This window comes from Carettochelys insculpta, chromosome 3 (assembly GCF_033958435.1).
Source record: "Carettochelys insculpta isolate YL-2023 chromosome 3, ASM3395843v1, whole genome shotgun sequence".
Taxonomy (NCBI): Eukaryota; Metazoa; Chordata; order Testudines; family Carettochelyidae; genus Carettochelys; species Carettochelys insculpta.
The window spans coordinates 11,891,452-11,906,517 of record NC_134139.1 but is presented as its reverse complement, the minus strand read 5'-3'; the positions used below and the strand labels follow the sequence as shown (position 1 = coordinate 11,906,517).

At 45.2% G+C, this 15,066-nt stretch overlaps 1 protein-coding gene across 1 annotated transcript in view; it reads right to left on the bottom strand.

Annotated features, from left to right (window-relative positions):
- ANKEF1 (ankyrin repeat and EF-hand domain containing 1) overlaps nucleotides 1-15,066 on the bottom strand; it is a 39,187-nt gene that overhangs the window by 15,330 nt on the left and 8,791 nt on the right. The window contains exons 5-6 of the mRNA XM_074988469.1: nucleotides 13,572-14,391; nucleotides 4,076-4,302 (exon numbers count right to left, since the gene is read on the bottom strand). Coding sequence (XP_074844570.1) covers nucleotides 4,076-4,302; nucleotides 13,572-14,391 — 1,047 coding nt within the window. The remainder of the gene's footprint in view (nucleotides 1-4,075; nucleotides 4,303-13,571; nucleotides 14,392-15,066) is intronic.

Here is a 15,066-nt window from a genome sequence, read left to right as displayed (position 1 = left end):
GCCTGCTGGGGCTCATTGGCCGATGTGTCAAGAGTGGCCAGGGGGGAGGAGGTGTGCCGGGGGCCCAGGATGGACCTGAGCTCCCTGTAAAAGGGGCAAGTGGTGGGGGCAGCCCCAGATCGGCTGGCCGTGTCCTGGGCCCGGGCGTAACCCTGCCGCAGCTCCTTCACCTTACTCCCGACATGGTCAGGAGTGCGGTCAGGGTGACCCCGGGTGGCCAGGCCCTCGGTCAGCCGAGCGAACGCATCCGTGTTCCGCCTCTTGCTCCCCATTACCTGGAGCACCTCCTCCTCGCCCCAGAGCCCCAGCAGGTCCCGGATCTCGGCCTCTGTCCAGGAGGGGCCCTGCTGCCTCTTCCCCCACTGGCTGGCAGGCTGGGAGCCCTGGGTCCCCTTGGGAGGATGCCCTGTGGGTGCCTGGGGGGCTGGCTGGATGCCATGAGGTTCAGGTTGCGGGCTGGGGCTGCTGAGGTCCGTGCAGGCTGTGCACGTGGCAGTGCTGCTGCCTGCACGAGCTTTCAGCTTCCTGCACAGGAAATAAGGGGGCGGGGAGCTTTAAGGGGCTGCTGCATGCGGCGACCATAGAGCTCAGGGGCTGGAGAGAGCGTCTCTCAACCCCTCAGCTGATGGCCACCATGGAGGACCACGCTATTTCTATGTTGCGGGACGCGCATCATCTACACGTGCCCTACTTCAACGTTCAACGTCGAAGTAGGGCGCTATTCTCATCTCATGAGGATAGCGACTTCGACGTCTCGCCGCCTTACGTCGATTTCAACTTTGAAATAGCGCTCGGCACGTGTAGATGCAGTGGGCGCTATTTCGAAGTTGGCACGGCTACTTCGAAATAGCCGGCTAGTGTAGACGCGGCTAAGGACTTTATTTTCTCTGACAATCTGATAATTGTAGAATGTGGTCCTTGAAATGACAAATTTAGTAATCCAACAACATCTGCTAAGTTTGTTATTTTATACAACCACTTGTTTTCTGTAAACAAATATTCAAACTCCCTTTTGTTTTGTGACACAAACGTTTTAAGTTCGTTTTGTACCTCAAACACCCAATTTAGAACTTTGCCTTTGGACAGCCACCTTACTTCAGTGTGAAACAATAATACTTTGTGCAAAGAACCTAGTTCCAAACAAAGGTTTTAGAATATGCAAGTTCCGAGTATGCTGGAGTTAATAACATTTACAGCTTTAATAAAGTCATTAAGTACCTGGTTCAAAGAAATAGGTGAAGTTTTAATTGCTAGTACTTGCTGATGGATGAAACAGTAAGTCCTGATTACTTTTGGAGAAACGTTTTTAACCAGGATTTGGAATCCAGACTTACGACTAAACATAGCAGGAGCCCCACCTGTGCAAATGCCACACAAAAGTGTTTCCATTCTATGGAATGTTCTTCAAAGAAAATATTCAAGATATTGAATACATCTTGTGCAGTGGTCGTCGTTTCCAGCGGTTTGCAGAACAAAAATTCTTCTTTTACATATTCATTTTTAATACACCAGACATACACCATCAGTTGTGCAAGATTACACACCTCAGTTGTGTCATCGATCTGCATCCTAAATAATCCTCCAGGAGAATTTTTAACTTCTTCGATGACTTGAGATTTGATTACATTAGACACGTTGGTAATTCTACACTTAGTTGTATTATTGGACGCAGATAAAGGTCGCAGTTTTTTCAAAGCATCTGCAACTACCAAAAGTCGGACAATCTCCTTGGTACAGGGAACTATTAGATCCTCGGCTATGGTGTGCGCTTTCTTAGCTTTTGCAATTTTCAATGCTACAATGTATGAGGCTTCTATGGCAGTTATGTTTTGTTGCTGATAAGACCCACCAACATCAAACCGGCATTTCCTGACACCTTCTCCTGTTTGTTTAAAAAAATTCACGTCTCTGCTCTTAAATTGATGGTGTTTAGTGTTTAAATGACATTGCAATTTTTTCTGACTTCAGTGATTCTTTGGAAAGAACTTCCATGCATGACGCACTGCGGCCTTTCCACTCCTGCTCTCATTATCAGAATAAATCCATACTCGATACGTTTGTCAATATACTTTCTTTCTGTTGAAGTCATTTTTTCAAATAAAGGGTGAAATGAAATTTACAATCGCTTGCTGTATTGGTAACAAAAACACACGCATACAGTAAGATTGTGCCAAGCAAACACAAGATCACTACTTTACTAGAACTCATGCAGACATGTTAATTACACTGTGCCAGACTTATGGCATCACAATATTGGTTCTTATTTACACAGTGCCCAATGCTGCAGGTAAGAGATATTTTATTAAATATTCCAGTCCTGTAACTAGCTAATTTTCAACCTAAGGCAAGAACATAAGATTGTGCCCTCTCATATATAGATCCATAGTCGTTATTTCTTAGAAAAAGGGAAAATACATCAACAACACACTGCTAACACTAGCTGGGCGGGGGGGCTGTGTCTGGTTCTCCCCAGCTCACTGGCAGAAGGGGTCTGCGGGGGGGCCACACAGGAAGCAGGGGAGGGCTGCAGGTGGGTGTGCTGACAGCAGGGCTGTAGCAAAGGTGAGGCGACCGAAGCACTTGCCTCAAGTACACAGCTGAGGGGGCGCAGAGCAGGACAGGCACTGAGCTGCTGCAGCTCCTGATGGAGCTTGCTTGGGAACAGCTGCCCCGCCCTCCCTGCCCACCTAGGGAAGGTGAGGGGAGATGGGCTGCAGGCGGTGCTGCTCCTTCTCCCCTTGGGAGCCAATGGGCCACTCTGAGCTGCGTGGGTGGCTCACTTCAGGGCAGGGAGGGCGGCACATCAGCCGTGAGGAGCCAGTGGCTGGAAGCCAGGTAGGGCGCAGAGCCCTGACTGGTGATCACTAGCAGCAGGAACCCTGGCCAGGGGTGGGGAGGAACCCCGACCCTCTGTGACTTGAAGCCAGCCAGGACACTGGGCAGCCTGGAAGGGTGACGCCATGCTACCCACTGGGACAGGGGATGCTAAGGACTCTGGGGATGGTCAGGGGCTGGGGAGAATAACCTGGGATGGGAGCTGGGCTTGACTCCTTGAGGGGTGGAGAGGTTGTAGAAAGACCAGGGCTCTGGGCAGAAGGGGCAGGGCTAGCACATACTTTCCCTAGCTGTGCCTTCACCCACCACCCATGGAAAGGTCTGTATCTTGCTAGGTATTTGTACAGTGCCTAACCATGGGCTCTTGATCTGTTGAAGTATCCAGGTGTTACCACACTATTAAGTTTATAAGCTAGGACTTTGATGCCCCTGCGATGCACACGTAAATCTATTCATGCCTACGACATTACAGGATTGGGTCATATTTAAAATATACAACAAATGGATGTGACAATGACATCTGCCAGCATTTGCGCGCGTGCGTGCACACACACACCCCCCCCCCCCGTACGGTCTAATTTGCACCTGTATTCAGACATTCCCTGGGTATATACTCCATTCATTCTTCCCAAACGTAGCACCAAGCATTCATTCCACACCCACTTTGATTCCATCCACACGTTTATAATGCACATCTCTGACTCTATCCACTCCAGCTCATTAACCCAACCACTCATTCTGCCGGTGCGTACACAGCTGACTCTAGCAGCTGGAAGCCGGCTCGGGAAGAGCCTTGGCTGAGGTGAAGGGGAAACACCCCGCCGCACTCCCACGGCTGGAAGCCAGCTGGGGCCCCAGCCAGTAGAGACAGCCGTGGGAGCCCCAGCCAAGCGGGGGGTGGGGGCGGGGAGACTCCTGACCCCTTCCTGTGGCTAAAACCTGGCTGGGGAAGATCCCCAGCTGACAGAGGCAGTCACAGGAGACCCTGCTGGGGTGGGGGTGAGACCCCACCCACCCACGCAGCTGAAAGCCGGCTGAGGCAGAGCCCTGGCCAGCAGAGGCAGCTGCAGGAGCCCCAGAAATGTGGTACTGCCACATCCTCAAAGAACGTATCACTTCATTTCACTTCTTCTAAAATAGACTCCATTGTCTCAATGTGGCTTATGCATAACTGAGAAAAATCCCAGTTCTTCTAAAGCCATTTTAACAGATAGTGACCACAAAATAATACAGCTTTTACCTCTTCTGTTTTCCATCTGGACTTTTGCACCAGAATTGATTAAATACTGCACAGTGTCCAGTCGACAGCTCTCAATAGCTCTCATCAGCGGGGTGGCATTGTTGATTGTTACTGCATCTATCTGTGCTCCAGACTTCACCAGCAGTTCAGCAATGTCCTGTTGACCCGCGTGGCATGCATAGTGCAGAGGAGTCCACTTGAAATTGTCAGTTGCATTTACATCAGCCCTATAAATGAATTAACATAAGAACATATGAATGTCAGTAATGGGTCACACCCATGGTCCATCCAGCCCACTATCCTGTCTTCTGAGAGTGGTTGGTTCCAAACACTTCAGCAGCACAGAAGAGAACAATCTCAGAGAGGTAGCCATGTTAGTCTGCATCTTCACAAAACCAAAAAGCAGGCCTGTAGCACCTTAAAGACTAACCATATAGTTTATTAGGTGATGAGCTTTCATGGGACAGACCCACTTCTTCAGATCTGGAGAATCCTAATAACTGAGACAAAGAGAATTTAAAAGAGAGAGAGAAAAAAATGAAACAAAAACTGATGACTCAGCTAGATAGAACAGAAGTGAAGGGATGGGGAAGGGGGAAAAAAAAAAATCCTGGAACTTTTCCTTGCAACAAACCCCATTGCCAACTCTGTCCACATATTTACATGGGAGACACCATCATTGGACCTAACCACATCAGGGGCTCATATTCCTGCACGTCCACTAATGTGATATATGCCATCATGTGCCAGCAATGCCCCTCTGCTATGTATATTGGAGAAACTGGACAATCACTTTGCCAAAGAATGAATGGACAACAACCAGACATTAAGAATCTGAATACACATATAAACCGGTAAGTGAGCATTTCAATTTAACAGGTCACAGCATCCAAGACATAATGGTGCACATTCTAAAACAAAGACACTTTAACACCAGATTACAACAGGAGACATCTGAATTGGAATTTATTCTCAAGTTTGAGACTTACCACCTCAGACTCAAAGATACCAGTTACCTTCTGCATTACAAGGACAAGTTCCCCATCTTTGATATTCGCAGTGACCCCAGGCAGACCACTTAACTTAAAAGTTTCTGTTAATATATATTTTCTTCACCCTTTCCCCCCTTCCTTCTGTTCTCCCCAGCTGCCCCGTGCCTCCAGGCACCAGGAAAGGGGCTGCCACCCCACAGGGGACCTCCCTGGCTACGCCATGCCTCTGGATACCAGGAATGGGGCTGCTGCCCTGTGGGGGACATGCCTGGCTTCTCCCCACCCTGTGGGGAGCCAGGAACAGGGTGGCAGCCATGCTGATGCAGCTCCCAGCTACCCTGAGCTGCAGGGAGACAGGAACAGGGTGGCAGCTATGCTCATGTAGGTCCTGTCTCCTACAAGCTGCAAGGAGCCAGCAACAGGGCAGCAGCACTCTGTCTTGGGAGGGGTGGGGTGGCGAGTCCCTGGCTGGAGGGACCGCTGCTGGCAGAACCAAGACCCACTAAAATCTTAGAAAGGGGACGCACATTACCCCTCAAGCCCCAACATACTGACTATTTCACAGCCCAATGGCTCCCTCTCTGGAGGGTACACGTGGCTGTTGAGTTCGTGCTTTCCACATGCTCTTCAGCCAGCAGCTGCACCTGCACTGATCTGGGGGAATGGGCAGCTCAACAGGGGGTGCGAATCTGAGGCAGTTAGCCCTTCTGTTAAAACAAATCGGGACACCTTCCTGGCACCTGAAACATGGCACTATCCCAGCCAAAATGTACAGATGGTCACCCTACATTGCGGTCTTCTGCAGGCCACAGTGGATATGAGGCAGAACGCTCTTCTTCAGAATGTAACGGCACCCACAGCAGAAAGTACTACCGCCTATGGACTCCACACAGGCATGAGAGTAAAGGGAGACATGACAGAGAAGCAAGCAGCCCTGTAGCACTTTAGAGACTAACAAATGTCTTAGGTCATGAGCTTTTGTGGGTAAGACCCTCTTACCCACAAAAGCTCATGACCTAAGACATTTCTTATTCTTTAAGGTTCTCCAGGACTGCTTGTTATTTGTAAAGCTACAGGGTAATACGGTTACTCCCTCTGAGACTCTAAACATGTCTACACTAGCACCCCCCTTTCGAAAGGAGGATGCTAATGAGACATAACGGGATATGCTAATGAGGCACTGCAATGCGTATGCAGCACCTCATTAGCATAATGGCAGCCACAGCACTTCGAAGGTGCCGCTTTTGATCACACGCGGCCCATCTACATGGGGTCCTTATTGAAAGGACCCCGCAGAGGTCAAAATCCTCTTGTTCCTATAGGAATAAGGGGTCCATTAGAAAAGGACCCCTTGTAGATGGGCTGTGTGCAATGGAGAGTGGGAATAAGTGGATTTTGAAGTGTTCGGGGTCTTTTTAAAAAGGACTGTGTAGAGGAGCCGCGCGCAATCAAAAGCAGCACTTTTGAAGTGCTGCGGACGCCATTATGCCAACAAGGCACTGCATATTCATTGCAGCGCCTCATTAGCATATCCCACTGTGCCTCATTAACATCCCCCTTTCAAAAAGGGGGTGCTAGTGTAGACACAGCCTCTGAAGAAGAAGTTCATTCAAGTGTCACATCCTGTCCTTTCATTTTCTTTAGATTCTTCTTAACTATTTTTTTTTAGTCTGTGCACTTGATTGTATTTAGAAATAGCTATATCTTACAAGGGATGTGGCCAAGCAGTCTGTAACCCAGATTTCACACTACTTTAATGGATGCACATTAGAGAATCAAACCATACTCACATTTGCTTTTAACACTATACAGACTTTCGCTCTGATTCTGAGTTGCCAGACCTCTGGCATAAATCAGCATAGCTCCACTGAAATGACAGTATCTATGCTAATTTATACAAGCTGATGAGCCAACACCTCATGCCTGTACAGCTTTAGGTTAGAAAATTAGAGTATTTTAGAGCATTTCTTTAATTATTCAGAGCTAGAATGATTGATGTTAGAAACTTCACACTGGTGTAATCAGGGGATGTTTTCCATCTTATTTATCCAGTTTATCTCACACAGCAGTATGGTAATGGTGGAATGTGGAGTTAGAGAGTGCATAAGAGGCTACCAGAAAGAATATACATCATTTACATTATGACAGAACAGAAATAATCAGCATTGCTGCAATATTGTTGACATAGCTGCTTCAGAAAATGTAAGCTGAACAACAATCTTCATTATGCCTCTATACTTTCTAAATCTCAGACTTCTCCCTCTGTCTTCCATAGTCCCCTCTAGTAAATTTAATTTTTTTAGTATTTTCCCATTAATATTTTTTGCATTTGCTCTTTATTTTATTTGCTGTTAATTTTTTTTAAACTTTGTGGGAATGAAAATGTTCACGCAAAGAATTTAATGAACAAAAATGCAGTGCTCTGAAAGGATGCCTGCACTCCAGGGTAATCAGATCCAGGGATGCAGATACCTGTGTGGAAGCAGGACCCTGCTGAAGTTAATGAAACTCTTCTCACATGTCTGGGTCTATCCAGGCAGGACAGGGACCCAGTTGATTGTGATATGCCTCCCTCAAGTGGAGCTCAGGAGGAGCCCAATCAGTATGCCCCCCCCACACAGATGGAGAGACAGACAGACAGACAGACAGACAGACAGAGAGAGCAGCTGCATCAGCTTCACTGTATCTGGAACTGTCCCATGGAGGTGCAACAAAAAAAAAAATGCTAAACTGGAGGAAGCATTATAACATTACTTCAGATGCTTCACAGGAAGATGCAAGATACCCAGAATTGTAAAATGCTTCAGGATGAGCCAGAAGGTGATTTATGGCTTGAAACATAGGATTACACATTCCAGCCAAATGCCTTTTGAATTATTTACTCATGTACTCCCGGATGGTCTTGTAATCAATACCCAGGCCTAATTATTTTTAAAATCCTGCTGAGGCATTGCTCTCAATGACATCTTGGGCACTGAGTTCCAGAGGTTGTTGAGTGTTTGTTTGTTTTCCAGTTTTAAATCTACTGGCTTGCGGTGCCATGGGAGAGCTCTTGATTGTGTGCCAGAAATGGTGGAAAATAATACTCAAACATCTTCTTACCTTTCATTGTTTTATACATCACAATCACCTCCTAGTCATCTCTTTTCTGGAGCAGAGGGTTCGCAATCTTTCCAGCCTCTCATCACATGGAATATTTTCCATGCCTGCAATTATTCTATCTGGTCCCTGAACCCTCCCCGCTCCTATCTTAGGGACCAGACGATCAGATCTGGAGAACGTTACAGGGAAAGGCATAACGTGGAGATACAGAGCACTCACACATGAGTACTTTCTGTTGCCGTATTCTTATCAAACTGGTATATAATACTGTTCTAGCAAAACTGTGCATATAAACCAAAGCCAGCACAGCAGATTTAGGTTTAAACGATCGTGTTTTCTGTAAGCTTAGATGCACACATGAAACGCCGAATATTCCACTCAATATGGTTTGTGGAACGCAGGGCTCGCCAACAGGGGTGGACAAAGGGAGTAGATGCCCTTGGGCCTGGCACTTCAAAGGGGCCCAGACCTCCAGCCACTGCTGACGTAGCAGCAGCTCCAGGGCCCTTTAAAACGATGTGGAGCGCTGAGCCGCTACACCGCATGCAGCTCTGAGGGAGCGTAGGAAAGGCCAGGGCTGACAGCCTTAAGCCCAGCCCCTTCCAGCCTTGGTACCCCTGCCAGGGATTGGGGGGGGGGGCCCTCCTACCTGTTCCCCAGGACCATGGCAAATGTTAGCTCTGCTGGTAAAAAGATCATACGGCAAAAAGAGGCCCAGTTAGATTCCCGTAGGAGTGTTTCCTCCTCTTTTGCTGAAAGGTGAAAAGCCCACATTTACTACAGCATTTTTCCTCTGAATTTCCGGGTTCTGTTGGTTTATGATCCCAAAATTAATACTGCTTTGCCATGTTGCGAAAATGTTAAACATAAGGGGCAACTCCACTGAGCCAGCTGAGGTTTGATGAAGTTAGTGGAGATTAATTGGCCCAATGAGCATAACCGCCACACCCCAGGACGGCACAGACTAAAACACATACATAACGTTACGAATGTCCCATTAATGTCAGTGAGACATCTGAAATTCATAACGTTTCATAAGTTTAAATCTCTGCAGGATTGGGGCCTGAAGGTAATAAAGGCCTCACTGGAGCTCTAAGAAGAACAAACAGTATGTACCAAAGGCTGTGAAGGAGAGAAGGCCAGGCCTTGGCAAAATTTCAATCCACCAGGTATTGGTGAACATCAAGTAAGCACATTCTTGGTCAGTGTATGGTGTGCAAATACTCAGCTCTCCCAGGTAACTGCAGGAATGCACTCTCAGGAGGCAGGTCAAGGACAGACAGTCCCTGATCAAACAGAATAATGGATGAGAATGTTTTATGATAACTAGAGGTGCAAGGTACAAGAAAATAGCAAAAGTACACAAAATGTAATAGATGTTGACAGATAAAAGAAGCAGACACAGGAGGGGAATACTTTTGCTGGTCTTGGGGACCAGATCCTGGTGTCCTGATGGAGCTGTTACCACTATTGTGGCCATACATATAATAATCATAGAATCATAGAACACTAGGACTGGAAGGGACCTCGAGAGGCCATCGAGTCCAGCCCCCTGCCCCAATGGCAGCACCAAGTACTATCTAAACCATCCCTGATAGACATCTATCTAACCTGTTCTTAAATATCTCCAGCGATGGAGATTCCACAACCTCCCTTGGCAATTTATTCCACTGTTTGACCGCCCTGACAGTTAGAAACTTCTTCCTAATGTCCAACCTAAACCTCCCTTGCTGCAGTTTAAGCCCGTTGCCTCTTGTTCTATCCTCAGAGGGCAAGAAGAACAAGTTCTCTCCTTCTCCTTATGAATCCCTTTCAGATACCTGAAAACAGCTATCATGTCTTCCCTCAATCTTCTCTTTTCGAAACTAAACAAGCCCAGTTCTTTCAACCTTTTTTCATAGGTCGCATTCTCTAGATCTTTAATCATTTTTGTCACTCTTCTCTGGACCCTCTCTAGTTTCTCCACATCTTTTTTCAACTGTGGTGCCCAGAACTGGACACAATACTCCAGCTGAGGCCTAACCAGCGCAGAGCGGAAGAATGACTTCTCGTGTCTTGTTCACAACACACCTGTTAATGCATCCCAGAATCACGTTTGCTTTTTTTGCAACAGCATCACACTGTTGACTCATATTTAGCTTGTGGTCCACTATAATCCCTAGATCCCTTTCTGCTGTAGTCGCTCCTAGACAGTCGCTCCCCATTCTGTATGTGTGAAACTGATTGTTCCTTCCCAAGTGGAGCACTTTGCATTTCTCCTTATTAAACTTCATCCTGTTTACCTCAGACCATTTCTCCAATTTATCCAGATCATTTTGAATTATGACCCTAACCTCCAAAGCAGTTGCAACCCCTCCCAACTTGGTATCATCTGCAAACTTAATAAGCGTACTTTCTATGCCAATATCTGAATCATTGATGAAGACATTGAACAGAACCGGTCCTAACACACACCCCTGCGGAACCCCACGTGTTATACTTTTCCAGCAGGATTGAGAACCATTAAGAACTACTCTCTGGGTATGGTTATCTAACCAGGTATGCACCCACCTTATAGTAGCCTCATCTAAATTGTATTTGTCTAGTTTTTTTTATAAGAATATCATGAGACCGTATCAAATGCTTTACTAAAGTCTAGGTATACCACATCTACCGCTTCTCCCCTATCCACAAGGCTTGTTATCCTATCAAAGAAAGCTATCAGATTAGTTTGACAAGATTTATTCTTTACAAACCCATGCTGGCTGTTTCCTATTACCTTACCACATTCCAAGTGCTTGCAGATGATTTCTTTAATTACCTGCTCCATTATCTTTCCTGGCACTGAAGTTAAGCTGACTGGCCTGTAGTTTCCTGGGTTATTCTTATTCCCCTTTTTATAGATGGGCACTGTATTTGCCCTTTTCCAGTCTTCTGGAATCTCTCCTGTCTCCCATGATTTTCCAAAGATGATAGAGGAGGTATCCGAGCCTTTATCTATCAGCTCCTTGAGTATTCTAGGGTGCATTTCATCAGGCCCTGGTGACTTGCAGACATCTAATTTTCCTAAGTGATTTTCAATTTCTTTTTTTATTTCAACTTCTAACCCTACCCCTTTTGCACTAGCATTCACTATGTTGGGCATTCCTTCATCAGGCTTCTCAGTGAAGACCAAAACAAAGAAGTCATGAAGCATCTCTGCCATTTCCAAGTTCCCTGTTACTGTTTCTCCCTCCTCACTAAGCAATGGCCCTACCCTGTCCCTGGTCTTACTCTTGTAAAAAAAAAAAACCACCTTCTTGTTTCCCTTTATGCCTGTAGCTAGTCTGAGCTCATTTTGTGCCTTAGCCTTTCTAATCTTTCTCCTGCATTCTTGTGTTGTTTGCTTATATTCATCCTTCGTAATTTTTCCTTGTTTCCATTTTTTATACAATTCCTTTTTTATTTTGAGATCATGCAAGATCTCCTGGTTAAGCCAAGGTGGTCTTTTTCCATATTTTCTATCTTTCCTACACAGCAGGATAGCTTGCTTTTGGGCCCTTAATAATGTCCCTTTGAAAAACTGCCAACTCTCCTCAGCTGTTTTTCCCCTCAGTTTTGCTTCCCATGGGACCTTACCTACCAGCTCTCTGAGTTTATCAAAATCTGCCCTCCTGAAATCCATTATCTCTATTTTGCTGTTTTCTGTTCTACCCTTCCTTAGGATTGTGAACTCTATGATTTCATGATCACTTTCACCCAAGCTGCCTTAATGCACCTGTAGCTCTTATGGGGCATGCACTAGTACTATGTTTTGTTGATGACAAACCTGAGCGAGCACCTTTGCTGCTGAACCAAACCTGTGGTCTTTATGAACAACATCGAGGTGCTGGTGAAGCTGACACTGGATATAGGAGCACCTACCAGCCTCTGTAAGGCTGCACTAACAACAAGGCCTAAGACTGGAAGCAACTGCTTACCATTGGGAATGGGAATTCAGAGAATCATAGAATACTAGATCTCAAGAGGTCATCAAGTCCAGTCCCCCGCACTCATGGCCAGATCACACAAAATCTGGGTAACTCCTGACAGATGTTTATCTAACCTGCTCTTAAGTAACTCCAGTGATGGAGATGACACAACCACCCTGGGTAATTTATTTCAATGTTTACCCACCCTGACATTTAGGAAGTTTTTCCTAATCTCCAACCTAAACCTCCCTCGCTGCAATGTAAGATCATTGCTTTTTGTCTCACCATCAGAGATCAGGGAGAATAATTTTTCTCCCTCCTCCTTGTAATACCCTATTAGGTAATTGCAAACTGTTATGTCCCCTCTCAGTTTCCCTGTTCCAAACTAAACAAACCCAGTGCTTTCAGATTTCCCTCATAGGTCATGTGTTCTAGAACTTGAATCATTTTAGTTGCTCTTCTTTGGACCTTCTCTAATTTCTCCACATCCCTCCTGAAACGTAGTACCTGGAACTTGACACAATTCCCCATATGAGGCCTAATCAGGGCCTGTGGAGAATTATTTCATGGTCTTTAAAACTTTAAAAAATGTTTCACACGTGTGTGTGGCAATTATTGTATCTAACATCCCATACTACTCTTTTGTTCTCTTTGAGCAGACTCTAGTCCTGCCCTACAGTTATTCTGATAAATGCTTTAGAGAACATCTTCCAAATTACTTTCATGAATCATTAACTGTCTTTCAAAATAAAAACCTTACCTGTTACTAAGATTTCCCAAGTGCATCTGCTGATTGCAATCTGCTGTAGAACTTCTAAAATGGTGAATATATTAGACTGCAGTATCTGACTACAGTCTTACATCTAATCTACTCAGCACCTGATGCGTCAGCCTGCTGCAGTTGGAGATGGTTTTATGAACCAGTCGCTTATATCCCTTTGCCTAAAAGCAGTGGAATCAGGAGATGTAGGATGGTTCTGCAGACTGCTTATGTGACCTTGGGTTAGTCACTTAGGCCAATATTTCCACAAAGCATCTGCTAGTGCTGATCCTCCATTTCTGGAAAGCTCAGTTTGGGGCACACCATGGCCAATTTTCAGAGGTGTGGAGAACATGCAGCTCCCATTGACTTCAAGGTGCTTCTGAAACTCAGACTCTCCAAATTAGCAAGAACTTTTAAAATCTTGAAGTGCCTCTGTTTCTCCATCTTCAAGGTAAGGATCATAGTAACAATTCCCTAGCTCACATGGGAGCTATGAAGCTAAATTCATTACTGCTTGCTGTGCTTTGATTGTACAGGGATAAACACAACACAACTCCTTAAAAATAAACTTAAATAGCTCCAAGCTTTGTGTGTGTGTGTGTGTGTGTGTGTGTGTGAAGTGACCATCAAATATAGACACTGTGCAAAACCAAGAACAATCTTCCCCATTAACACAATAAAAAAAAATCTTATAAAAGAGAAAAACGTACCCCTTCTCTACAAGATATTTCACAGCATCCATGTTCCCGTTTCCACATGCAGCCATCAATGGAGTTTTATAATACACATCTCTAATGTCCACTGGAACTCCTTCTTCCAAGGCTTTTTTCAGTGACACAATGTCTCCCGCTTTACTGAGATAGTTAATCTTGGTGTAAGTCTTCCTGGGCTCATCAATGTACCACACAGAGTCATCCTGCAAAGGATGTTCAGGGGGATGATCCCGATGAAAACGGTTGCCATCGGTAACGTTCTGATAGATCTCGATCATGTACATAGGGGGACCTCCATCTTTTCGACGAGGGCACAAGCTCTCTGGGAGGATACAGATTGGCATGGGGATGGAGAACTTGCCTTTCTTGCCTTTTCCTTTCTTCCCTTTCTTCTTTTTGGGTCCAAAAGAGGAAATGCAATAGGCCTTTTGCAAGTATTTGAAACCTTTAAAAAACTCTTCAATGTTAATCCCCCCCGCACGAGATTTATCATGTGCCTGGGCAACAGTTTGTATTTGTTCAGCATCCACAAAATTACACTTCTCCTGAATAACTGATATGAAGTCATCTTTGCTGATGGTTCCATCGCCCCTATCTACCACCTCAAATGCCTCGTGAAGGGCTGTCTGATGCTCTAAGGACCAATCGTGCAACCTCATCGCCCAGCGTGGATTGTCTTCCTTTGCTCCAGGTTTGGAAATTTTTGCATGGAATCGTTCGATTTTGCGCAGTTCCTTTGATGCTGCTTTAAAACCGCCTTCTTTGGCAATCATCCTTGGGGTCTTTGTTAGAAGGTTCTTCCATTTAGGATCACAGCCTAAAATACAGAAATTGTTTTACTGAAGATACTAGATGGTATATAAAACTAGCTGTGTCTTAATACAGTTGGACCTCTCTAATCTGGAACTCTTATCCGGCAACCTCCGTAATCCAGCATGATTTTAGTTTGCTGGATGACCATGTATCATGGGTGTGGCCAAGTTTCCCCTGGTCCCATTAAGTTTGTTTCCAGCCACCAATCCTTGCTCTCAGTGTTTTCTGCTGTTATTTAGTTGTAATTTGCCCCTAACTTTCTTCTAAGAGCACAATAAGCAGTGGAAGTTTTTTTAATGCTTATAGACAATATTGATCTCCCATGGTCCAGCAAATTCTTGTGTTTGGCACCAGTCAGATCCTGAGGATGACAGATTAGGGACATTCGACCTGTACAGATCTGCAACAAACTGTTGTACATATTAATATATGCCTATAATTTTATAGTATCTGGAATCTAGACAGAACTATTAAATTGCATTTTTAGCTTTGGAGTGGGATAGTTATTAAACACAAATACACAAAAACAACACTGAAAACGTTAAAGAGTTTACTTACATCAATAACAAAAGTCATAAGGATCAGAGCTAAATTGTATTATGATTTTTAATGCACCATTCTGTACTCAAGAATTCCAGTTTGGCTACATTTACTGCCATTACTTAAAATATTTGGATCT